The sequence below is a fragment of the Armigeres subalbatus genome, chromosome 3, assembly GCF_024139115.2.
Source record: "Armigeres subalbatus isolate Guangzhou_Male chromosome 3, GZ_Asu_2, whole genome shotgun sequence".
Classification (NCBI taxonomy): Eukaryota; Metazoa; Arthropoda; class Insecta; order Diptera; family Culicidae; genus Armigeres; species Armigeres subalbatus.
Window position 1 is genome coordinate 416695410 of NC_085141.1, and position 27447 is coordinate 416722856.

The following is a 27447-nucleotide window of genomic DNA, read 5'->3' on the forward strand; positions in this document are numbered from 1 at the left end:
GTGCTTCCTGGGCCGTATTTGAACCAATTGCAACCGGTAAACTGATTTACCGAGTACCGTTTCAAGGGACAATTTTGGGAAATAAGCAAACCTCATCATGCGGCATATCAGCTGATTCGCGGCTTGCAGGCCACGTTCACCGCTCGGAAGTGTGGTAAAAAGGTAAGCCGCCGGTCGATATCGACGCCAAGAACGCGTCGGCTTTGACTATCTATTGTACTATTGTTCTGAGACATTGAATATAAGTTTTTTTTTCTCCAGAATAATAGCAATTTTAGCCATTTTGATCGTCGTTATATGGATTGTAAATCTATTTAGAGAACTTTTCATTTTTCTCATCGCAACCGCCATTCTGCACGCTTAAAATCAATAACACAGAGATGTGTTTTCATCACACAAAACGGACCTAATGCGGAACATCCCCTAGATGAGCGATAGTTACACAGCCACAAAAATAGCTCGTGTGATTTTATTGAAGCTTGGATTTCAATATTTTCAACAGTATTTGGTTCCTCATGAAACAAGGAATCTGTACAAACGTTTACGTGTTGAAAAGGACCGTTATCACGACCGTACGAGGCATTTTTGTGCCTGTGTAACTGTCGCTCATCTAGGGGATGTTCCACATTAGGTCCGTTTTGTGTGATGCAAACACATCTCTGTGTTATTGATTTTAAGCGTGTGTGATTCTTTTGGCGTGGGTTCTCATTTGAGCTCTATTGTATAAACGCTTGTTTCACATTGTACAATTCAATCTTTACAGCATTTTACGCTACTCGCCAACCCTGCATGCCTTAGGGCACTTGAGTGATCGTAGAGGAACGCTGCGGAAAAGGAACAGTATCAGCATCCAGCGATAACCATCACCCGATCGAGACGTCGAGAGAGATTACGATCTTTTGTCTCCGTTCACATCGTTCAAGCGTAGCTGAGAAGTGATAAGTGAGTTGACGCAGAGTAAACAAACCACAGAGTAGAGAGAGCTGAAAGTGCATCGAAGCGTTTATTTTCGGCGTTACGTTCATTGAACTCTGGTGCATCGGTAGGCTGGTGAATCTAGTGCGATCATCGATAGCTGCTGTTTTGGTTGATTTTGTGGATTTGGTTTGCTGCGGACGGAGTTTTAGTGCTGTATACTGCTGGGTGTTGTTGTTACGCTTTCCATTCAGACGATCACGTTGAGCTGCTGCTGTTGTTAGGAGTGTTTATCCCTGCTTCGTGTGGAATTGTTCGGGAGAAGACGTGTCCTATCCGGGACAACATAGTGGTTAAAGGATTACCAATTTACTAAGTAACAACGATAACAGGTACGTGAACATCATTGTTTTTATTTGATTTCGCTTGGGTTAACGTATTTACAACAGAATCAGTTTGAATGCTATTTATTTCAATTTTTGAGACAATTTGTTGATCCGTTTGCATATTGAGAGCACTTTTGTTTTGTTTACTTTTAAGAATGTCTATGGTTACTGCTCCGGATCCTTACTTGCCTGGATCCATACCGTTTTCCCAATACCTTGAGCAGCTCGAATATATGTTTGAGCACAATCAATATCCAGTTGAACGATATAAAACTTCATTTTTGGCTGTATGCGGTATTGAGGTTTTCACCGAACTGAAGAAACTGTTTCCCGGACAAGACTTAAAGGACTTGACATACAAACAAATGACGGACAAACTGAAAAACAGATACGACAAGATAGATTCTGAAGTTATACATAGCTTCAAATTTTGGAAGGCAAGGCAAATTTGAAAAATTGGAAGATTTTGTAATTGCCGTTAAAGTTTTGGCTGAAAAATGTGGATTTGGTGACTTCAAGGACAGGGCAATTAGGGACATGCTAGTGATCGGTGTTTATGATCATAATTTGCAAAAACGTTTATTCGACGAGGAGGACTTATCAGCCTCTAAAGCAGAGAAGATTATACTAAATCAGGAAATATCTTCTAGTAGAACACGTATATTGAATGATGATGACAAGAGAGTCAGCATTGTAAATAGACTGGGTCCCAAACCAGACACCTCTAGAGGCAGATACAGAAGCAGAAGCAGAAGCTACGAGCACGATAGGTCTAGATCGTATTCTAGAGGTAGAAGTTCTGGTAAATTTCGCAATAGAAACTATAACGATGCAGTTAAGCCTTCATATTTTTGTTCCTTTTGTAAAAAGAGAGGCCACACGCGAAAATATTGCTACAGACTGAATAGAAAAAAGCCCTGATAGCAACAGTCACAGCGTAAAGTTCGTAGATTCACGAAAGTCCAAACCCTCTGATCCGGATACCACCGAAATTTTCAAGCGTTTGAAAGCAGACATTAGTTCGAGTTCGGATGAGGAAGACTCACCTTGTTTGAACATTGTATCAACTAATCGACAAAACGAACCTTGCTATGTGGAAATCAACATTGAGAGAAAACGCCTTACAATGGAAGTAGATTGCGGATCAGCAGAAACAGTTATACCAGAGGAACTTTTTTATAGAAATTTTCAACATTTGAAATTGCAAAAATGTAATAAAAGATTAGTAGTTATAAGCGGAAGCAAGCTAACAGTTTTAGGAAAAGTGCAAGTAACAGTTCAACTGAATGGAATGCAGAAACAACTATATTTGGTGGTTTTACGCTGCCAGAACGATTTTATCCCGCTCATGGGTCGCTCGTGGTTGGACGAGTTTTTCGAAGGATGGCGAAATACATTTATGAATTTGACATTGCCGGTTGGAAACATCGGTTTACAAAGCAGAGAGAGTTTGATCGACAGCATCAAAAGTAAGTTTCCTATTGTGTTTAATAAGGATTTTTCAAGTCCAATAGTAGGTTTTTCTGGCGATTTGGTCTTGAAGGAGGAAACACCGATTTTTAAAAAGGCTTATCAAGTACCTTTGCGCCTACGTCAAAGAGTTTTAGATTATTTGGACGAATTGGAGAAAGATGGAGTTATAACTCCTGTAGAAGTCAGTGAATGGGCTTCTCCAGTTATTGTAATTATTAAAAAGGATAACAACATTAGACTTGTAATAGACTGTAAAGTCTCTATTAATAAAGTAATACTCCCAAACTCATATCCATTGCCCGTAGCACAGGACTTATTTGCTAATCTTTCCGGATCTAAAGTTTTTTGCCCTCTAGATTAAGAGGGTGCGTACACCCAATTACTTTTATCTGAAAGATCGAGGAAGTTTTTAGTAATCAACACGATTAAGGGACTTTACTCTTACAATAGATTGCCCCAAGGTGCATCATCCAGCGCGGCCATTTTTCAGAAGGTTATGGACCAAGTTTTGGCAGGTTTACAAAACGTCTCAGTATACTTAGATGACGTACTTATAGCAGGTGAAGATTTTCAAGATTGTATGAATAAGCTTTTATTGGTTTTGGAACGATTATCCAAAGCCAACATTAAAGTAAATTTTAAAAAATGTAAATTTTTCGTCAATGAACTGCCTTATTTAGGACATGTTCTGACTGACAAGGGCTTGCTTCCTTGCCCTAGTAAGGTAGAGACAATTCGTCAAGCAAAAGCTCCACAAAATATTACGGAACTGAAGGCATTTTTAGGACTATTGACATTTTACGCCAAGTTCATTCCAAACTTGTCTTCCCGCATAAGTTGTCTCTACAGACTTTTAAGGAAAGACGTGAAATATGTTTGGAGTTTGGAATGCAACAAAGTATTCAATGATTGCAAGAAAATGTTGTTGAAACCTACACTGCTAGAATATTTTGACCCATACAAACCTGTAGTAGTAGTATCCGATGCATGCAATTATGGCCTTGGGGGCGTCATTGCCCATGTTGTAGACGGTGATGAGAAACCAATAAGCTTTGTTTCTTTCTCACTCAACGATGCCCAGAAAAAATACCCTATCTTACATCTGGAGGCCCTAGCGGTTGTTAGTACTGTTAAGAAATTCCATAAATTTCTATATGGAATGAAGTTCACTATTTTTACAGATCATAAACCGCTTATAGGGATATTTGGGAAAGAAGGAAAGCAACCGATTGCAGTCACACGTTTACAACGATATGTGATGGAGTTAGCCATCTATGATTTGGACATAATTTATCGTCCTTCTTCAAGATTAGGGAACGCAGACTTTTGTTCACGATTTCCACTATCTACAGAAGTTCCGAAGCATTTATCAGTTGATTACGTAAAAAATCTGAATTTTTCGAATGAGTTCCCCTTAGATTATAAAGAAGTAGCAGAAGAAACTTCCAAAGATGATTTTTTGCAGACCCTACTGCAGTACCTGAGGAAAGGCTGGCCAGAAAGATTGGATAGATGTTTTGTAGATATTTTTCTCACTATCAGGATCTTGAGGAAGTAGAAGGGTGTCTTGTGTTATAAGATCGAGTGATCGTACCTGACTCCATGAAACAAAAAGTATTAAAACTCCTGTACATGAACCATTCAGGCATCAACAAAATCAAACAGTTGGCACGCAGAACGGTCTATTGGTTTGGTTTGAATAAAGATGTTGAGGATTTTGTAAAAGCTGCAAAATTTGTAACGAAATAAATATTGTTACCAAAAACCGCCTTATTCTCAATGGATTGCAACTAATAAACCGTTCAGCAGAATACATGCTGATTTTTTACCTTGAGAAAAAGGTATTTCTGCTAATTGTCGATAGCTTTACGAAATGGATTGAGGTGGAGTATATGAAACATGGTACGGATCACAGAAGAGTGATTAACGTTTTCTTAGGATTTTTGCCAGGTTTGGACTGCCGGATACTTTAGTCACCGATAATGGACCTCCTTTTAATTCAGACGCTTTCGTCCGGTTTTTGAGAATCAAGGAATTGAAGTACTTAAAGTCCACCTTACCACCCGGAAAGCAACGGCCAGGCAGAACGGATGGTACGGGTGGTGAAGGATTCGCTCAAAAAGTTGCTACTTGACACAGAAATCAGAAAAATGGACACGGACGAACAACTGACATACTTCCTTTTAATTACCGTAATATTTGTTTGGGTGCAAACCAATTTCCCTCTGAAAGACTTTTTAAGTTATAAGCCAAAAACCCTGTTGGATTTGATAAATCCTAAAATAGCCCTAAACCTAAACAAAGAACGTCATATAAACAGGACGATTTAGTAGATAATACTATACACAATGATGACTACAATAAATTAAAAAACGGTGATCTGATTTATTACAAAAATTTTAACAGCACAGACATCAGACGTTGGTTGCCTGCAAAGTTTTTAAAACACAACTCCGATACTACATTTCAGATTTCTCTGGGCGGCAGAATCATTTTGGCGCATAAACGCCAGTTGAAACTGCCACAGTTGCAACGCGCTCGCCGAAAGAAGATTTATCTTACCAGCGGAGAAAGCGCTCCAGGTAAAGAAAGAAGTAGCTGTTCGAAAAGAAAAAGGGAGGATGAGGATTCCGACGAAGACGATTTCTACGGTTTCCCCGCGGATTATTTTCTCTTTCTAGACCAGCGAAGTGAGAATGATGATGTTTTGCATGGAACTCTCGAATTTGTGTATGAAAATAATGAAATTACAAATGATGAATTAAGTGTTCCACCAAGAGTGGTTTCGAAAAGAAGTTCAAGCAGGAAGATTAAGAAAAGGAGAAAAGAAGGTTTTGTTTATTATTAAGATGTTTTCATGAATTATTATTGTAAAAAAATATCTGTTTCAAATCGAAATGTCGAATGTTCATATAAAAAGAATTTTAATTGAAATATTACCTATCGTTTTATTAAGGGTAAAGGACTGTAGTGTCCACTCGAAGGTTAACCAAATATGGTAAAAGAGATACGTTGAGAGGTAGAGATCGAAGAGAGGTGTGAGCATGAGAAAGATTAGGCAAAATCAGATGAATGTAGTCGAGAAGAAAACGAATAAACCAGTTCTGTTTAGACCATCAATTTAAAAGGTTTACTTTTCTTGTGCTAGCCAAATCCGAAACCAAGAACTTTTGAACAGTTTCCTCAGCATACTCTCCAGATGCAGAGCCGCCAATGAGGACCGTGAAGGTCAAGAAGTTTTTGATAAAGGCAAGCATGTTGCCAGTGATGCCCCATTCTTGTAATTTGTTGAGGACCAGGGGTGTCCTGCTGAAGACTTTGGCAATGTCCAGCGAAACCAGGTCAACATGCTTGCCTTTGTTATACGCGCTCTGCAGCACACTGCCCAGGTTGGCAAAGTATATGCTGGTTAGGGTGGTTCAAAAAATTGATTTTGCTCCACAGTGCTCATCTGATTCTTTACCATGTTCTGAGTCTCCTCTGAAAATTTGAGCTCATTTGGATTAAAACTGATTTAGCACAAGCCATTTCAAGTTTGCATGCAAATTAGTATGGGGAAAATTATTTTTTCGTTGTACTGGTAATGACGCTTCCCCATCAAGCGCAGGTTAAAAGAAAACCTACATAGCTAAAAGGAATACTCAACAGCTTTCACTCAGTGAAAACCGCATCTCAATTAATCGTACCAATAATTAGTAAACGAATTTAATCTAATACCGTGGTTTTCTGGAGCTTATTGCATAACTCATCAACAGGCAACATTGCTGCTCGTGCCCTCAAAGAAGTTTATCGATCATGACTAAAGATTCGCAATCTGTCTTAAAATCGATTACTAATTATTGGGGCGATTAATCAACATGCAGTTACCGTTGGGTGAAAGCTGTTGAGTATTCCTTTTAGCTATGTAGGTTTTCTTTTAACGTGCGCTTAATGGGGAAGCGTCATTACCAGTACAACGAAAAAATTAATTTCCGCATACTAATTTGCATGCAAACTTGAAACGGCTTGTGCTAAATCAGTTTAAATCCAAATGAGCTCAAATTTTTAGAGGACACTCAGAACTTGGTAAAAAATCAGATAAGCACTGTGAAGCAAAATCGATTTTTTGAACCACCCTAATGCTGGTGCCATACCCTGGGCGAAAGGCGTGCTGTTGGAAGTCGAATCTTCCATCTGCTTCCAATTTTCCATGGAGCCGGGGGTTGACCATCCTCTCTTACAGGCACAGGAGGTGAGGGAGATCGGTCGAAACTTCGAGGGATCCCGACCCGTCGTGTGATTTTTGGGGATGGGGATCACGTGGCTTTTCCTCCATTCGTCGGGGAAAGTGCGGTTCTCCCAAATGTCATTGACGCGTTTGAGAAGATGGGGTTTAGCGTCTGGAGGAAGCCGTTTCAGCATGGGATACCCCAACTGAAGAATCTGTGTCAAAAGATCGAAGGTCAAAAGGTCGAAGGACAAAAGGCCGAGCGGACAAAAGATCGAAAGGTCAAAAGGTCGAAAGGACAAAAGGTCGAATATGTGTCATAACGGCGAAGGTCAAAAGGTCGAAGGAAAAAGGTCGAAAAGACAAAAACACAAGAAATAAGTAGTGAAAAGTAAGTAATGAGAAGTGAGAAATATAAAGGAAATAATGAGAAATAAAAAGTGACATGTGAGAAGTAAGGAAGAGAGAAAAAAGAAATGAGATTAAGATGAAGAAGAAATATGAACCAAAAAGAAAGAAAGTAGAAGGAATAAAGAAGGAAGATGGAAGAAAGAAAAATTAGAGGAAATAAAAAGGAAGAAAGAAGAAAAAAGAAGAGAAGACAAAATGAAAGGAAAAAGAAGGAAGAAGCAAGTAACAGGGAAGGAAAAAAAGAAAGATGGAAGAAATATGGAATAATCAAGAAAGAAGGAAGTAGGAAAGAAGGAAAAAAGAAAAAAAAGAAAGGAAGATAGAAAAAAGAGAGAAGGAAGAAAGAAAGAGAGGAAAGAAAAGAAGGAAAAAAGAAGGAAAAAAGAAGGAAAAAAGAAGGAAGAAGGAAAGAAGAAAGAAGAAAAAAGGAAGAGGGAAGCAAAGAAGGCAAAAAGAAGGAAGGAAGATAAAAAGAAGACAGAAAAACAGGAAGGAAGAAGGAAGAAAGAAAGAAGAAATAGAGAGGAAAGAATGAAGAAAAGCGGAAACAGGAAGGTTAAAAGAAGAAAGAAAACAAATAAGGAAGAAAGAAGGTGCAAAGAAAGATAAAAAAAGGGAGAAAGAAGGAAGAAATGAAGAAGGAAAAATGAAAGAAATTAGAAGGAAAGCAAAAGAAGAAAGAAAAAAGGAAGAAAGAAGAGAGGAAAAAATAAAGAAGGAGGAAAGTCGGAAGAAAGAAGGAATAAAGACGGAGGAAAGAAAGAAGGAAGAAGACACAAAGATAGAAAGAAGAAGCAAATAACAGGGAAGGAAGAAAGATAGATAGAGGAAATAAAGAACAAAGAAGGAAAAAAGAAGGAAAAAAAGAAGGAAGAAGGAAGGAAAAAGAACAGGAAACAAGAAGTAAGAAAGAAAGAAGGAAGAAAAAAAAAGAAAGAAAGAAAAAAGAAGGAAAAAATGAAGAAAGAAAACAGAAAGAAAAGAGAAAGAAGAAAGAACCAGGAATCAAGAAAGAAAAGAAACAGGAAACAAGAAGAAAAGGGGAAAAAAGAATAAAGGAGGAAGAAAGTATGAAAAAAGAAGGAAGAAAGACGTAAGAAAGACGAAAGAAAGAAATAAAAAAGGAAGAAGAAGGGAAGAAGAAAGAAAGAAGAAGGAAAAAAGGAAAAAATGAAGAAAGAAGTTAGACAAAAATCAAAGTGAAATATGGAAGGAAGAAGAAAGAAAAAAGCAAGAAATAAGAAAAAAGCAAGGATAATGGAAGGAAGGAAACAAATGAATTAAGAAGGAAGAACGAGGAAGAAAAAATAAAAAAGGATGAAAATAGAAGGTAAAATGTATATGTCGCATGATGGGATTAGCTCATTTTCTCAAAATTGACCCTAAAACCAGTACTCGATAAATCCGTTTACCTTTTCCAATCGGTTCAAATACGGTTCAGGAAGTACAAAACTGTCATGTAATGGCATAGCTTTTGAAGTTTGGCACGCCGCATGATGGGGTTTGCTTATTTCCCAAAATTGTCCCTTGAACCGGTACTCGGTAAATCAGTTTTCCGGTCAAAGGGCGAATAATCAATATAAAGGTTAAAGCCCAAAACAAAAAAAAAAGTTTACCGGTTCCAATTGGTTCAAATACGGTCCAGGAAGTACAAAACTGCTATAGAATGCCATTACTTTTGAAATCATGAAGTTTGATATGCCGCATGATGGGGTTTGCTTATTTCCCAAAATTGACCCTTGAACCGGTACTCGGCAAATCAGTTTACCGGTTCCAATAAGATCAAATACGGTCGAGAAGATACAAAACTAACATGAAATACCATAACTTTTGAAATCATGAAGTTTGATGGATCGTATGATGGTATTCGCCTATTTCCGTAAAGTGACCCCGTAACAGGTTCCGGCGGAACGTCCGGATTCCGGAATGCAGGCCATATTTCGGACCGATCAAATTTGGTATAGTTTATGCGTCGTTTCTCTTCAAAATATCTAAAATAATCATTTCCGAAGTATGCGTTCTGGCATATGGACAAAATCTAACACCCATTTTAAATGCGGAATTACTGCCGTATCAAGTGGGCAGTCCTAAAAATTCATAGAGCACCTGAATTTGAATAAATTCCGCTAGTTTTGGTAAAAGTTGCGAAAAAAACCCTCTTGAAAGGAGGCTTACGATCCTCTTGAAAGGAGGCTTCCGAACCTCTTGAAAGGAGGCTTTCGAGCCTTTTGAAAGGAGGCTTCTGGGCCTCTTGAAAGGAGGCTTCCGAGCCTCTTGAAAGGATGCTTCCGAGCCTCTTAAAAGAAAGCTTCCTAGACTTTTGCAAGAAGCTTCCAATGAGACTGCTGAAACTCCTGAAAGGAGACTGTCGAACCTCCTGAAAGGAGGCTTCCGAGCCTCTTGAAAGGAAGCTTCTGAGCCTCTTGACAGGAGTCTTCCGACTCTTTAGAAATGAGGCTTCCAAGCCGTTTGAAAGAAGTTTCCGAGCCTCTTAAAAGAAGGCTTCCGAGCCTTTTGAAAGAGGGTTTCCAAGCCTCTTGAAAGGAGGCTTCCGGGCTATTAGATTCTAGAATTTAGACTATCTACATTGTGCTCCATATGCTGGTTGAAGTGGTAGAATTTATGAGGTTTTGATTTACTGATCACCATGCATATTATGTATGCAATAGAATGTTTATGAAAAAAAATTACACAATTGTCAAAACTCAAGGTGTACATATAAACCAGTGGTGCATATACCCCAGGATGAGAACCGCTGCGCTAGGGATATAGTCAATACAGAAGCGGACATTTATGCATTTAATTGAAAACTGACAACTTTTTATTGGTACTAACATAAGTATTAGTAAAGTACTAATCATTTTTTAGAAATCTCGAATATAATATTAAGAAGGAGTATCTCATTAGAAATGGAATACCTTCCACGCTTCGCGTTGAAAAACATAGTAGACAGTAGACAGAAATTCGACCTGGCACTAGTAGGGTAAGACGGTATAATATGCCCCCCCTAAGGCAACTCCTTGATAACTTTTTACTTTTCAACACAATTTATGCAAACTTTGTGTTATTTGGTAGTCCAGGAAGTCGAAAATGCATTGCCCGTGAGTAGTCATATGAAAATATTACAGATAACACGTAATAAAGCTTTTTTGAAAAGTAGTGAAAAAATGGATTTCAAAAAGTGCCTGGGCAACACGCCCCACCTTAACCAAAGACGTTTCATAGCCCTTCATTAGTATTTTATCAATCCCATAATAAAAAGGCTACAAATCCTTATGCTCTTGACATTAAAAAAACCAACATACGTCCATTTAAGCAGGTGTGAATTATATTTCAATATTTTCCATACAATTTGGAAGCAATTGCTGCAGGCTCGCTGCGCTTGTGTCCAGTTGGTAAGGGCATATCGTCCTGCCTACACTGGGGCGTTTTGGCCAGTGAAACATGTTTTCGAAAATCGTTACATTTTTGAAGATGGAAGCAATTTTATATCATATTAACCACTGAGAAAAGTTATTTTGTTGCCCAACTGAGTGTTCCAGTGCAAGTTTTGCGGACAGTATGCCAGAGTCGCTCCAGAATGTCGAGCAAACAGACATGAAAAGTTACATCAAAACTGTAACTTTTTGTATTTTGCTATTATTTTCATTGTGTTATACAAAAATACTTCCACATTCACATAGTATGATGGGTTTACAAATACTTATAGGTACCAACTGATTTTTTGCGTTGCGTTGCGTTGCGTTGCGTTGTAATGGAGTATTTCGTAGATTGCATACTGATAGTTGTCATGTATATTCTTTACCTTTCTTACCCCAATTGCTTATGGATTTCCATTTGGGATTCAATGGAAATCCAATTGGGGGTCCAAAATGATAAAACATGAAAGCTATCATTGCCGGCCACGCCCATCTTCTCCGTTACTAGGAAAGGGAAGGAAATGATGATATGACATCTACTTAACGAGAGGCCAGCGACTCACCGACGCCCTCATAGATGTCAAGGAATTGGATGGTGGGTAGGGTATGTGGTTTGGGAGTATCATTATAAGCAAATGATAGAAAATTTGTGGAAATACGTAGGGAGTGACTTTGCTAAGAAATTTATGTCACTCCATTGTCCTTGCCGATGATTTTCCTCGAATGGGGCGAAGGTATTAGCCTTGCTCTGGCTAATAGCCTAGGTTTAAGCGCCTTTGCTCGCTCTCTGAAACGAAAAAAGAGCAAAAAGAAATTAAATTATTCTTCCCCCCTGATATGATAATGGCTTTGATCAACAAATGAATTCTAAGTGGATGAATAAATGATCAAACGGCTGCAAACAAGCCTCTATTGTATAATATTTCTATCAAAATCCTCTGCATATACATAAAATGCTGAAACTAAAGTTTCCTAAATCGTCAACAATCAGTACCTAGGCCAGACCAGGACACAAGAGACTCTCCGGCAATCCCAGGGTCGGCTAACTACTGGGTAATCAAGGGTTTTTCGCGGTAAACAAAAACTAACAACACAGAACTTTCACATTACTTGCACATAATTTTATTTTTCCTAATTGTGGTGTGTGCGTGTTGTTCTGTGTAATAAATTTGTGTTAATTTGTTAAGTGTGACCTATTCTAATGTTGGTACCGGTACATACCGCTGCTGCTGTTGGTGACGGGAGTAGAATGGCCGACACAGCGACTCCTGTCGAGCTGTGCGACCAGAAATCTCGCCGGAATAGCGAGGCGAACGGTGAACGGACGGTCTTCGTCCGACGGGGCCAGCGGGCGTTGCTGGACAATGGTGGGCAGGCGTCTCGTAGGCGCGATCGGCCGGCCGTGGCTTAGCCACCTTGGACGGCCGAGAGGGGAAATCCTCCTTTACGATTAGGGCCTACGGCCCGAGGAATCGTCCGGTGAAGGACGTTAAAATCCTTGACGGATTAGGCGCGGAAGCCAAATGACTTCGCGAGCCGAACCGTGTGCTGAGAATCTACCACAAAAGGTAGAGGAAGAGACAAAAGGGGTCCTAAAGGACCGATTGGTATTAAAACCAGGGTTTTCAGTGCACAGCGTCGAATTACCTGAACAGGTTTCCCCAATAATAAAATCTAGCTCCTGCTAGGAAGGGGGGGGGTTCTCACACACTGTATCAACTGCACTTTTTAAAAAACACTTCTTCAGCACACGGACGCCTGATATTAAAGAGGCCGAAATTTGGCAATGGCTTCTCTTTCAAAGGAATTCCTCCATATTTTCCCGCTATTTTCCTTTCTGTTTCATCCAACATGACATTTGCACATCATGATGCCATGTTGGATTTTGGTAGCTTCCTCATATAATTACAGCGGTACAATCCCTAACGTTTCTGTGGTAGCATCTACTGTTATTGCACAAGAAACGTGAAGGTTCCGAAACAACAACATAATGACAAAACAAAAATCCACAATTTGTAACCAAACGGTTACACTATCCACCACCCGATGAAAAATATGCGAAAGCACGAAGAGATTTTGCATTTTTTTTTTCAATTCACTCTCTCAAGTCATCTTCGGCCGTCATCGGTTCGTGGATGTTAAACAATTTAAAATATATACAGTATTAACAAAAAAATAATTTAAAATTCTAAACTACTCTACTTATATCGCGCGATATCATAATACAGCTTTACAACAAATTAAAAATATAAATAATAAATATGATAAAATAACAATAACGTACGTGCACCAATATATACAAATTAAAATACAAAAATGAAATAAATTAAAACATGCAAAATATACAATAAACAAATTAAAATCATTAAAATATCCCGTATTATGGGTAGACAACATTATTTATAATATTTACAAGTTGCGCAACGAAAAACAATTTTACAACCCTATTTACAATATGTACACCACATTCGATCACATTCGATATGCACGGCCGAACCCCCTGGCGGGATTGATTCGCCGGCGGGCAAACTGTCAATGAGTGACAGTTCGCCGAAACGTCATAAATCTGTCAGAGTCAACTGACACAGCATTTCTATTGTTCGATATGTTTATGTTTATGCTGTGCAGTAATGGAAAATAACGAAGTTAAAAGTGGCCTTTTTAGTGAATAAATCGGTAAGTAGTACGTACGTTTATGTATAAACATATCGAAGACTGATCTTCGTATGTATTTGTGTTTTCTTTTAAGGTTGAATGAATTCATTCAGGTGGGTTGCTGTGCTATGTGGCAACAATCTTTACGGCGAAAGATTGTCCCATAGCAAACCCATAACGGTCCCGGGACGGACACCATGATAATCATCTTGCCTCTGCAAGATGCAATCAGGTAAGTAAAGTGTACACATAAAACATCCATCATACTAATGATTGGAAATTAATTTTATTAGATTTGGCCAATTTATGCAAATTGGGCGATCCCCTCCCAACAGCTCCACAGGTGGAGTGAGATGAGGGCATATTGGTGTAACCCCTCGCCTCCCGCTCCGATCCTGCCAGTGTTGGTATGGATCCCCGTAATAAATCAGGTAAGTGGGATCAGTTTTTTGCATGCTAGCCTTTTTAAACGACTGATCGGACTCTTTCATCCGTCGGTCGAACTACATTAGGACTAGACTAACAGCTAATTGATTCTCATTACAACTAACACAACCGACTAACAATTCCATTGTCCTTTGGTGTTATAAATGATAAAAATTGGTTTCTATATTTCTTTCCAGATGTTTATCCTTTCGGCGGTGATTGGCACCAAGTGACTGGGGGCAAATAACAATCCCGCACAGCACCGGGAGGTGGACAATCTGCCGTAGGTAAAAAAAATAGAAAAGAGTGAGAAATAAATTATTGAATTTTTAATTGAATTTGTTTTTCTTTTTATTGAAAGAAAAGACTTTTTGTTGGGTTCCAGGTGTGCGTCCGGAACAGGGAATTTTCGTTGAAGAATTAGGTTCCAAAATCGAAGTTGGTTTCATGCACAGTTCTTTGGCCGTGGGTTCCGCTTGAAGATTTTTGTTGGCCTTTTTCCGTCGGATCTTGAATGTCCGGGTTTGCTTTCGTAGGGATTCGGGGTTCGAAGATTGGGAATTTGAAGAATGGAAAGCACTACCAGGTAAGTCTCGGGGAAAATCGGATGAAGGAAGCATCGACTTACTGGTGAAATCGGGAGAAAAATATCCAGAAGAAAAGCGTGACATTGGGCTTCTTGTCGTTCCCTTATTGACCTGAAGTTGGTCTTCCGAATTGAATTCGGACTCGCTGAAGGACGTATTGTTTTCATCGGAATCGGAACTAGGAATTATCAATTCATAGTTTTCTTCTGGTTCCGACTCCGGTTCCCTGAATTCGCATGTCGCGCTAGGGGGTAAATAGCGAGAATTGGCATCGCTTGTGACGATGTCCATGTCACGCATAAATAAATTAATAATTCTTTTGATTTTCACGACATCTGCTGGCATCATTATCCCCGAAGTCCTCTGCTCCCGAATGGTATGCAGAGTCTCTTCGAGGTCCAGCTCTAACTCCTCTAGCGGGTAGTTAGGATGCGTCGAAAGTAACGGACAGGGAATCTCAGTAGATTCTTCCAAGTCCGATTCGTCCGCATCATATGTCTTCGGCTGCCAATTTATTGCTGCATAATTGGTTTCAGCCTTTGCTCGTCGCTTGCGTGTCATTGTATGTGAATCAGTGGTGGTTAAGTGGGTGAAACAAAATCGAAAAAACACAGTGACGAATCAAAACAAACAGATTAAAATAAATAGTGCGCGTATGTTGTCATTGTTGATTGGACATAAAACAGTAAAGCATAATTATGATAAATGTTATTAATGTCGATATACGGTTCTCGAAACACAAAATTTGCCAACATCAACGAATTTTTGATCGGAGAAAACGACAATCGATCGCAAATGTGTCCGTGATGTGTTCAGGACCTCTTTTGAAGGCAAAAACCTTGTACAAACACTTTTTTCCACATCAAGGAATAAACAGTGATTAAAGGTGGATGTCATTCGTGCAAGCACGGATCCCTGCCACCTCCCGTCGGCAAAATCGTTAGATTTTTGTAAACTACTACGGACCCTTGATTACCGTTCGCGGACTTTTGGCTGGGAGCCAATTGAAACTAAAGTTTCCTAAATCGTCAACAATCAGTACCTAGGCCAGACCAGGACACAAGAGACTCTCCGGCAATCCCAGGGTCGGCTAACTACTGGGTAATCAAGGGTTTTTCGCGGTAAACAAAAACTAACAACACAGAACTTTCACATTACTTGCACATAATTTTATTTTTCCTAATTGTGGTGTGTGCGTGTTGTTCTGTGTAATAAATTTGTGTTAATTTGTTAAGTGTGACCTATTCTAATGTTGGTATCGGTACATACCGCTGCTGCTGTTGATGACGGGGCCGAAATAGCCGCCACAGTGACTCCAGTCCAACTGTGCGGCCAGAAATCTCGCCAGAATAGCGAGGCGAGCGGTGAACGGACGGTCTTCGTCCGACAGGGCCAGCAGGCGTTGCTGGACAATGGTGGGCAGGCGTCTTCCCTCGTAGGCGCGATCGGCCGGCCGTGGCTTAGCCACCTTGGACGGCCGAGAGGGGAAATCCTCCTTTACGATTAGGGCCTACGGCCCGAGGAATCGTCCGGTGAAGGACGTTAAAATCCTTGACGATTTAGGCGCGGAAGCCAAATGGCTTCGCGAGCCGAACCGTGTGCTGGACGCAAAGTTCCAAATAAAAGGTAGAGAATAAGAGGTCCTAAAGCACGGATTGGTATTAAAACCAGGGTTTTCAGTGCACAGCGTTGAATTACCTGAACAGGTTTCCTGAATGTTAAAACTAGCTCCTGCTAGAAGGGGGTTCTCACACACTGTATCAACTGCACTTTTAAAAACACTTCTTCAGCACACGGACGCCTGATATTAAAGAGGCCGAATTTGGGCAATGGCTCCTCTTTAAAAGGAATTCCTCCATATTTTCCCGCTATTTTCCTTTCTGTTTCATCCAACATGACATTTGCACATCATGATGCCATGTTGGATTTTGGTAGCTTCCTCATACAATTACAGCGGTACAATCCCTAACGTTTCTGTGGTAGCATCTACTGTTATTGCACAAGAAACGTGAAGGTTCCGAAACAACAACATAATGACAAAACAAAAATCCACAATTTGTAACCAAACGGTTACAATGCTGTTATTATTTTGATACGTAAAAAACAAAACAAGTAACAAGTTATTTAGTTTGAAAAAAATATCTTTCGTAGCACAAACTAAAATTGTTGCACCACGTTGCACGATCCATCAACTGCTGAATGATAGACCATGTCATCATTTTTGAGAATAAGTTAATAGTGAGAATTTATGTCACTTTATTTACATGGATGGTTCTTCTGGGATGTCATATTCATGGGATATGTATAAATATATTTTAAATATATTGTATGGAAGTATTTATGTAAATATGTGCTAGGTTTTCACTTACCTTGCCGAAAAACCTGTAACGAATGTCCAGATAAAACCCATATACAAACCATATGCAGAATCTCTATAGCGACCAGTTCTCAGTGTACCATCTATTTTATATTCGACAGCCGGAAAGAAGTTTAATGGAAACAACGCTCTCGCCTTGCTCCGAATAAAGACCAGCTCCATACGTTGTCGGGTTCGACAAATCCATCACGATCAGTTCCATAACTTCGTTGGTCATGAAAGTTGGGGGCTGAAGAAGCCCTTACCAGTAAGTGCGTAGAAATTACTATTCTTGTGAATCCAAACTCTTGTCGCGATACTTATCCAACGCCATTTGAAACGAACGCCACGAACAGCCACCCAAAAAATGCTGTCGACAATCCTGATCATGTTTTCGTTGTTCGATAAAACGGTTCAAACATCAATGATTTCCATCTTGGTACATAAACCTCTCGACCATCTGTTTCTTCCGGAGTAGCTTGTATATATTCCTGTAGACAGCTTTTTAAGTTCTTTTCGTTGGAACCGTACAGTTTCACAACACGGACCGGACATGCACTTTGATTTGAATCGTTCGTTTTGTAGATTTATAATTAAATATTTTCACAAATTGGAGGACTTGAACAAATATTTGACAAGAAGATTTTTTTTCACGTCCACTCTACTTATAGGTACCAACTGATTTTGACCCTTAATTAGTTATAGTTTTCTAGAAATCAAAGGGGGGCGTTTTGGCCAGGTGGGGCGCATTATACCGTCTTACCCTACAAGGTGAATGAAAGCCTTTTGAAACGAGGCTTCCGAACCTCTAGAAAGGAGGCTTCCGAGCCTCTTGAAAGAAGACTTCCGAGCCTTTTGAAAGAAGCTTATGTTAGCATTATGCATCTCATAAGGTGCCTTGAAACCATGACAAGAAAATGTGCATTCAAAATAATGCTTCGGTGATCTATAATAATACTTAAAGAAATAATACAAACATAAATATAATACCTGCACCGTGACCAACGCTGAAACACTCAATTGATACTTCTCACCTTCGACAAATGGCATCGTGATACCATTAAGCGATTAATGATAGGTAATCAGTGCTTACATTAAGAGCAGAAAGTAATTAAAAAATAAGCGTTAGAGGAAGATATTGTCAACTAACGATTCCAATGAAATGGAATAGATAGCACCATTGCATAAAAAATGCATTTCCCTGTTTTTCCACTTTCTATCCTTTCATTTAAACTACCGACTTCGGAAGACCACCTCATCTGAATTGCAAAGTGAATATTTACCAACCAGCATATGCATGGAACTGCGGTCGTCAGTCGGTTAGTCGGTTGTCTGTTAGTGCACACCGTGTTCCACTCCGTGGACTGTTGATTTGTTTTTGTGGGGTTTTCCATTACCCTTATTTAAATTTGCGGTTGTCAAGCTAGCGGATACTGTTTCTGATGTTTCATCGCGGTCCTTTTTTGACATCGTCGTTGGTGAATGGGAGTATTTTTTTTCCAGACTTAAACCGGCAGTATTAAACGGCTCCTTTTTCGAGTGGATAAGGTTGGACGCTGTCTAATTTGCTTACATATTAATGGTACCCGTATTTTCATCACTTGTCTGCCTCCAACTACGTCTGCATCTGAATGATATACATTCACTAGAACTTTGCCTGAATTTCAACTTCTCATTCGTATTAATTCTTTGTAACATGTTTAAAAAAAGTATTCACATGATTTGTTAAATAATGTATGAATATTCTCCAAGAAATCACTGGTTTATTCTCGAGGTGGAACACTCTGGGAAAATCACGTTGAGTACCAATTCTCCTCTTTCTGGTTTAAAAACGAGATGATATTTTCACATACATCAGTGTTTGAATTGAGCTGTTTAACGGCATCGGACACTACAGTACAATTGCAAAAATAGTGTTTGGGATAGCCATTTTGCAGTTAATAAGTAACTGTATAAGTGCCTTATTAGCACTAAGCTAAGAAGCGGAAATGTGGCGATTTGAGGATGCTACACCAACAAAAGGAAAAAAATTACGTTATAATGAAGATTTATCTTCTAAGTCATATCAAAAATGGTTGGCCGTTTATGTTTTTATAGCACACTTGAAACCACTCTAACATCAGAAGTGTTATTGATTTATCATCAGCCTATCAATTGTTTCAGATGAGAAACTATCAGCTGAAACAAATCCCCTAAGAAATTCATGTATTCCCCCATGTCAAAGGCCTCAACAACTATAAGGCTGTTAATAAGATAACGCCTCAGCAGAGCACAGCTTCATTAACACACTCTAGTGGCTTCAAATCAATACCGGTTCACTGAAGGCGAAATCAAACCATTTCTCATTCCATGTGCTTCACATTGCAAAGGACCCAACTCGGAGACACGAGCTTTCTCGGGCTAATGAGGATTTACTACGGTAGCGTCCGCATTACACTGACGCGTCCCTTGGTTTTGCAGGGGAATCTTATGGGATTATCATTAGGGCTAACGAGATTCGATAACGAGATTAAAATTGAATTATCTCACATTAGAGGCTTACGAGGAATTGATAGCGTACCACGCAATTTGATTATATGGATCGGCGCTTTGATGAGTTTTGAATCGAACGGAATATGTAATTGATAGGATTCCAAATTGCTACATACTAGGAAGTGACACATATCACTACGATTTATTGAACAATAATTCTCTACAGCAAATAATTGATCGTTAAAAATTTATAAACACCTTGGCAAGTATCTTTTAAAATTTGAACAATAAATCCGTATACAATATGAAGAAGTTATGTTATGTTTCATGTGTTTGAAACAATAAATGTATTACAGACAAACAGACGTAACATTGAAGAAAACTTCCATCGACCATGACCACAACGACCGTTTCAAATTCAACTGATTGTGGCTTTCATTTTTTGGGGCGCGTGCATTAAGTTCCAGTAATTGGTGCATTATTAAGGGATTACTCAGAGAGTTCGTTTACCGAAGTTTTCCAACTATCCAACACAATTAAAACAGACATACATATTCAAATGGACAAAACTGAAAAAAAATAAATGTCATACAAAATTTTAAATGATTTGATAGGAAATAGCACTACTTTGATTCAAATCTCAATATTTATGGAATACGTATCACATCATCTAAGATGTTAATATTCGCGAGAATACGGATTATAGCATTTGTTTATTGCCAAACTCTAATTTACTTTTCCCGTCAACAATTTTATTTTCATTTTACAATTGATTTTTCGATTTTTTATTTTAAATTATAAAAAAATGGTAGAGGCGCCAAAAGTGTGGATTATTTGGCAAAGTTGACCTTAAATAATATAATATGAAATCAATTTTTTATTGATAATAAATATTTTTTACTAGTAAGATGAATTGCCTATCGAATGGCTTGATAGAAGAAAAATTGCATGCTTCAAGGATATTATCCGTGTTTCGTAGTTCAATACAATATTTTACTGAATAATTTCCCACCTCTGGTGTACCACGAGTAAAGTTGCACTCGACATCACAGTGACGCTTCCATTGATTGTAGCCGAGTAACTAAACTCAGGATCGCGAAACGCAAATATGCAGCCTAGAACGATGCTTTCAAAGGGAGGATAAGCGCTTCGCAATCAATATCTCATTGACAAAAGAGTTGAAAGCCGTTGGATTGGAAAAGCAATACGTATATGAAATAGTTCGTATCGTCTGGTGGGGAAACTAATGGGTTTCCATTATAGTCACTTTACTTTAGTTTGGCTGGATTGCATATTTGGAATTCATTCGAGAATCACATCACAAACAGAATAAGTTTGGTAAGCAGTAGACTCTATGGAAAATGATGGGAATATTTGCAGTGCATCCGCCGGACTATAGTAAACTGTCTTCGGTTAGCATCATCCACTGCACTGCAATTGGTGCGAGCGGTATTTATCATCGGCCATCCTTTCAACAGATGGCACCAGCAATCTGCCATGTTTCGTTGATTCACAGTAGAGTGTCAATATCATGTTCACGGATGCTTGTTTGTGTCTACACTTAAGCCCTGGAGCTGACACCATTGAAGAGCAAATATGGGAAATATGCAACAGGGCTGTGACTGATTGACGGGTTGGCATTGCCTAGTACAGTTTGGTTTCAACGCAAGACAATGGTGGAATGGAATTTGTTCAACATAGGTATAGAATACACAGAAATCTGCGGCGCAATTGCCATGGTTCAAATAAAACTCGTTATTCATTATGAAATTGAAAGGAAGCAGTTATTTATTGTCTATGATTTTATATTTAAAACTTCGTTTTTTAGAGCTTCAACAGCATCAACTCGACAAACTGAGGAGACGTAACTCAATGAGGGTAGCATTAAGTTTAACGTGGTAGTGGTAGTGGTAGTAGTAGAGCATCCGTCTAGCGTACTGGGATGTGTGGATTCTCATCGGTAGGCAGTGGATATCTTAGCATATTTCATAAATATTCATTTTCTTAAAAGCACATGTTTTCGGTCCTCAGTATCGTTTTCCACATGATAAAAATAGCACAACCATATTTTTACTAGTATTTTCTGAAATTGTGAATATATTATGATATTTTCAGTTCAAAATGTAAGCACATTCTGTTTATCAGCTTTTCAGTGTATTACATGGACCATTTACATTTGATATGAAAAATTAAATATAATGTTTTGTAATATTTTAACAAAAACCATCTTAAAATACATGATTAATTTATTTGTAATAATAAATTTGTGTTAAAAGAACGAGTCGGCTCGGCTCGTAACGCTCAAAGCAATCAATCGAATACAAAGTTGTATCATATTTATATTGTCGAATCGTTAACCTTTCTTATAAAAATATCGGGCAAGTATAACCAAATGATTTTGCACCATTTTTCGCAATTTTAGAGTTTTGCTTGAATTCAAGGTTTTCATACCTATGTTCAATTCCTCAACCAATCCTGTTTGAACGGGTTTCTTTTAAAATTTGTATTTTTTCTAGATAAATACATTTTTTTGTATTTAATAACTGTATAAAAACGGCTGAACATATCAATGTTGAAAATGTTTTATATTACATATATTCATTTAGATTCATGCAATTACACTACACACTACACAAGAATTTAGGGTTACTGCCCTTGCACATCTCATAGCCTCTCCTATGTTTATCCCACCAAAACAAATTGATTTAACGGAATCTGATATGTTGCTTATTTTGTGTTTTTTTCAGCAGTGAGGATGTTAGTATAAAGAGCGAGTAGATGGGTGCTGTAATCCTATCTTTCGCGATGCAGTTACATGTTCAGTCAGATGGAAATGGGCTTCCCTTCGTAGTTCTGGTTCAAGCAAATGTATTACTTCGCCATATGTAACTACTTCAGATTGCCCTCTACCCATATTATGAATCCTTTCAATGTGAAACCGTGTCTACGAGTTTGTGTGCAACGAACCGTAAATGCAGGATGTTGAAAAGCATGTTCAGGTACGAGGAGAATAGGCAACACGCCATCCGAACCGGAAGGATGCAACAACGGCTTGCAGTTGTTTACATCTTCTGAAATAACTTTTTGAATTAATGGAGAAAGTCAAGCCAAACTAACGTTGTTTGTAATCGTTTCCACTTCGACATAGAATTGTGTACCATGTCATCGAGATGAGGTGTTGCAATTGAAAATAAAAAAAAAACTCTAAATAATTTACCTGGTATAGTGAAACAGACTTTCTCGAGTTAAGCCAACACGCTAAAAATGAACTACTCAAAATTGAGTCGAATCCGACTCATTTTCATTAAAAACGGGACAACTCAAAATTTGAGTAAAAGATACTACTTCAATAAAATGATGATTGCACTTAAACTAGGAGTCTGTTTGTCGTAAAATGCACTTAGATAGATAGATAAACTTGATTTGCATCTGTCGTATTAAAAATTGATGGAAGGCCAAGCTTAACCTTCGCGAAATCATCATTTTATTGAAGTAGTATCTTTTACTCAAATTTTGAGTTGTCCCGTTTTTAATGAAAATGAGTCGGATTCGACTCAATTTTGAGTAGTTCATTTTTAGCGTGAAGGGACCATAATTTTTGGGTTCGGACACCATTTTCTTCATAACTTTTTAAAGAAATATTCGATTGTGATCAAACTCAAAAATGATCGATCAGAGTCCTCATTGCACAATGCACATCTCGATTAGACAGGACTTTTTACGGCTCTAGCTCGTATCAATATGTTCAGACCTCACTGTAGATTTGTTTATCTTTGTATGAAGAATTTTGTATTAATTATCCGTACTGTACTGACGTCTGGACGAAACCAAAAGTGTAAAGCCCCAAACGCAATTTAGCGGAACGGCGACAGAAACGGAAAATTTGACAGAAAATATATGGGTTAACTGTCAAATCTGCCGTTTCCGTCGCTGTTCCGCTGTATTGCGTGGGGGCCTTACGTGTTTGTCCGTTGTTATTTTTGTAGTTAATTATTGTGAATAAATGTTTACAGTTTTGAGTGTTTGGCGGATCGCAACACTGGAAAACACGTTTCTGTACAACGTCCAAAAACGAACACGTTTGGGGTGTTAAGTCCCAAACGCAATTCAGCGGAACGGCGACGAAAACGGAAAATTTGACAGAAAATATATGGGCCAACTATCAAATCTTCTGTTTCCGTCGCCGTCCCGCTATATTGCGTGGGGCCTTTATTCTTTTTGATATTCGGCGGTGCGCTTTGTTCCGGTTGAGACAAGTTCGATATTCTATAGATTGCATTAGCCATCGAGAAGGTAAGTGCAGTGCGTGTGTTTTATTCGTCGCGAGCCGGAGAAAAAAATATCTTTTTGATATTTGGCGGATAATGCGCTTATATTGCGCTTTGATCCGGTCGAGACTAGTGCGCTTTTCCTTGCAGGTTGCATTGGAATGGCAAAATGCATGGAATCTGGTCAGCAAATGTTGAGGAATGCCTGAAAATCTTACAACCAGTGTTGTTGGCAATAAAAATAAAAATGTTTTGGTACTTCGCAAAAAAAATTGTTACAGACTTGGAGGAGTCAAATAGAACCTTCGGTTTTCAGCCAGATTATATTATAAGAAATATCCAATTTTCAAAGCAGTAAAATACCCGGTAAAACACGACAAATTTCACTCCAAAAACATATTTTTTGATTGTCGTAATAATACAATTAAAGTCCTGAAAGTCTGGCATCACTGTTTTTGGCGCGCTTCAAAAAAAAAGCTCGACGAAAATAAACGGATAGCTTTCAGTTAACGTCTAATCGTCCTTCTCTTTCAAGCCCATAGGAAGGTTAGGTTTTGACATGAAAAAGTTGACAGCTCGCTGCTTGCATTTTGGTTGGAAACTTCTTGCAAGATCTTTGCATTTCGCGTTTTGGAAGAAATTTGCAACTATAACTTGCAGTAGCTATCGGGCAAGTAGGGAAAAGTGGGGCAAGATAGCCATCCTAAGCGGTAACCCTTGTAAAATAGTGACAATCCTTCAAATTCTGCTGATTTGTCCATGAAACACCTTTATGATGACCCGTCTTTGACATAAGTATCAATAAACACTGATTAATGACGTTTCAGTATCTTATAAACTGGTTTAAAAAAAGGTGTTTTTATGATGCCTATATAAACCATATGGGGCAATATGACCACCCCCTCGGGGCAAGACGAGCATGGACCAAAAACTATATCAAAAGTGCGCTAAACTTATTAGGAATAAGGGACACATTTCTTGCACTTCTATGGATTATGTTCAAATGATGCTTTGCTTTAAAATGTCGTATTTAATGTTGATTTCTTGACAACTGACACTACGACAATATCAGAATATGCCTAAAACTAATTTCTACTGTTAAAACCATATCCTTTGTTTTAAATCATATCAATGGTAAATATCAATTTGTGCTAAAAAATGAGTAATTTAGGCTTCAATTCTTAAATTATGTAACTAAAATATTAGAAGAAAATTCGAATTTCAGCTAAACCATCTTCAAATCAATATTACAAGAACAAGTGAGGTTATCCATGTGCGTTTTTCAGTTTTATAGCCCTTCTACATTATTGTAAACCATCCCTTGTAATAATAATGTGAATATAATGCTTACTTAAGGCATAATTAACGTTGGCTGTCTTGCCCATATGGCCATCTTACCCTTACTTTCCCCTAAGTACTGAGTGATGAAAGTCGATTCGGTCGCCCAAAACGCGATTCTCCACAGTTTGCATATTGAGATTCTCACGTTAGAATGTGTGATAAAAGGAAAACACTCTCCTAGATGGTGCAACTCAGCAAAGCTTGGGTTAAAATGAGTATATTTCCATATATTTTTTTGACTCCTTTGTCATCATTGTGATGACCCGATCAATTTTGAGGTTATGAGCAGAAGGAAAACAAACATGTATTTACACATGCCGAATTGCACATTAGTGTGCGAGCGCAAAACGTCACTCATCTCTATGCCACCATCTCTGCCATGCAAAAATATTACATTTGATTAGCCTGGCTGCAGTTTAATGGCTGAGATCAACAGTTCGGAGAACTCTCGGAGAGCGCTTAATCGGTTTCGAGGAAAAGGAGTAATCGATCTGTGTTGGTGAGCTCTGATCATGCTTAGCATTAGAGATGGCGGAGTCATCTGCAAGTTGTTTGTGCTTTGGTTGTGATATTTTTTAAGTTCGATATTTTCTGTAATGTAAAACTGAATGTAAATTAGTGGCACATTAGGCTATATACAGAATGTTAAATGTATGTGGAGTAAATCAATTGGGTTGTACTACATAGGGGTATATATGTTCTTACATATTCTGAATCTGCATAGAAAACTGAGCCTAACCCCAATTTTTCAGAATTTTTGGAGACCCGGAACTATTTTTAATTTGCATTTTAAATTTAAAAGGGGCTAAAAATTTGTTCTTATGCTGCATTGGCCAAATGTCATTCTATGAATGTTAGTGTTATTCTATCGATTGAAATGGCTTTTTGTTTGCTATACAAAAATGTAAATAAAAGGTTTACAAACAAAATGAAAATATGTTGGAGATCAGAAAAGCATGCTCTTTATGTTAAACTATAAAAAATCCCATATTTTTCTCTGCTAAACAACCTAATTAACTGTTATAGAGGTTCGACTTGGTTTACGGGTGGGGGAATGCTCGCTCGTATCAATATGTTCAGACCTCACTGTAGATTTGATTATCTTTGTATGAAGAATTTGGTATTAATTATTCGTACTGTACGGACGTCTTTTTTTTCCTAAACAATGGTGGGGGAATCTGCTCAACAGACATCCTGGGTTGTCCAGGAAGTGCGGGGTTAAAGATCACCTCCAGCAGCAAACGAGGGAGACAGGACTACATCCCCGACCCGCTAAACCGTTTCCATTGCCGCCAAGCCCATAGTCCCTTCGGTACAACCAGAAAGTAATGCTTCAAAGGGGGGCCAGTGCACAACGCACCCTCGAGGTTAGCTGCGTGTCCTTGCAGCATCGAACATCGTAACTCGCTTTTTTAGAAGAACACCACCCAAGCAACATTTTAAGTTTTATAACGCTCTTGAAGACCATAATTTACTCTACAAGAGTGTAATAAAACCAGCATAAAACCAAAATGTTACTAGGGCATGGTGTCGTGCCAGTGCATTGCCGGCTTTCCAGCTGGCCTTACCACGCCCTATGTCCTCGGAAGGTGGGAAGGGTCGACTTCGCGCCTCCTTTCCTCTGCACGACTGGTATCAAGAATGATGATGCCGCGTGCACCCCAAATTGACCTTTCTGCGATAGGGCCTATTCGCCAGTACACAGAGGGACTTGCCAACGCGGTGCCTACGCCTGCCCCAGCCTTGACGAGGACCCCTTTCCGTCCTCGGGCTCGGAACCCGCCCGGTTGACCGACGCCGCGAAAGCGACGATACCATGTTGTTCTTCGCGCGGCCACTTGTTCGATAAAAGGATCGAGTTCGACCACAGAGCATGACCACCGGTATGACCCATGAAACCGACTCCGATCCCTTGGACCACCTCTTATTTGCGCCTGAACTAGCTATCCTTGAGTCCACGCGCCACCTTCTGTGTAGCTTCGAGACGATTTGGGCGTTAGCCGATAAAACGGCGTTCCATCCAACTTCATCTTTACACATCCTCCGAACTAGGTTGTTCGGGGTAGTGTCCAGACCACATGTGGCAAGTATGTGGTCACGCATTGCGCGAAAACGTGAGCACACGAACAACACGTGTTCCGCCGTTTCCTCTAAACCTGCGCACACCAAACACTCGGGCGAGGCCGAGCAAGCCAGCTGCGTTACCTGCACTGTGATTTTGCAGCACGCTTAAACGCCGGGCACATTGAACCCCCCATGGGGTGCTTGCTGTTCACAGCTTTGCTGGAATAAATCAAACAATTGGGAGGATTCGTGCAGCGTTGTGCCTTATGTCCCTCCAATCCGCAGCGTCGGCAGAGATTGCTCCTGTCAGGACCTTTGTAGTCCCATTGCTTGTGCCCCGGTTCCAGGCACTTGAAGCAAACTTCGGGTTGCTCGTATATGCCCACAGGGCATACGGACCATCCCAACTTGACGCTCCCTAACTCCCTAACCAATGCTACCTGCGTCCCTGTCGGACCTTTCCGTAG

The 27447-nt window shown here is 39.2% G+C and overlaps 1 protein-coding gene and 1 long non-coding RNA gene across 2 annotated transcripts; one reads left to right on the forward strand and one right to left on the reverse strand.

Annotated features, from left to right (window-relative positions):
* Window positions 1–13114: 13114 nt before the first annotated feature.
* LOC134224283 (uncharacterized) lies at window positions 13115–14204 on the forward strand. Its single transcript, XR_009982895.1, has 4 exons — window positions 13115–13487; window positions 13561–13698; window positions 13760–13897; window positions 14090–14204. It is a non-coding gene; the product is annotated as an uncharacterized LOC134224283 (long non-coding RNA).
* Window positions 14205–14221: 17 nt separating this feature from the next.
* On the reverse strand, window positions 14222–15040 carry LOC134221400 (uncharacterized). The gene has a single exon (XM_062700591.1). The coding sequence runs from the start codon at window positions 15038–15040 to the stop codon at window positions 14222–14224; it is 819 nt and encodes a 272-aa protein (XP_062556575.1).
* Window positions 15041–27447: the final 12407 nt, after the last annotated feature.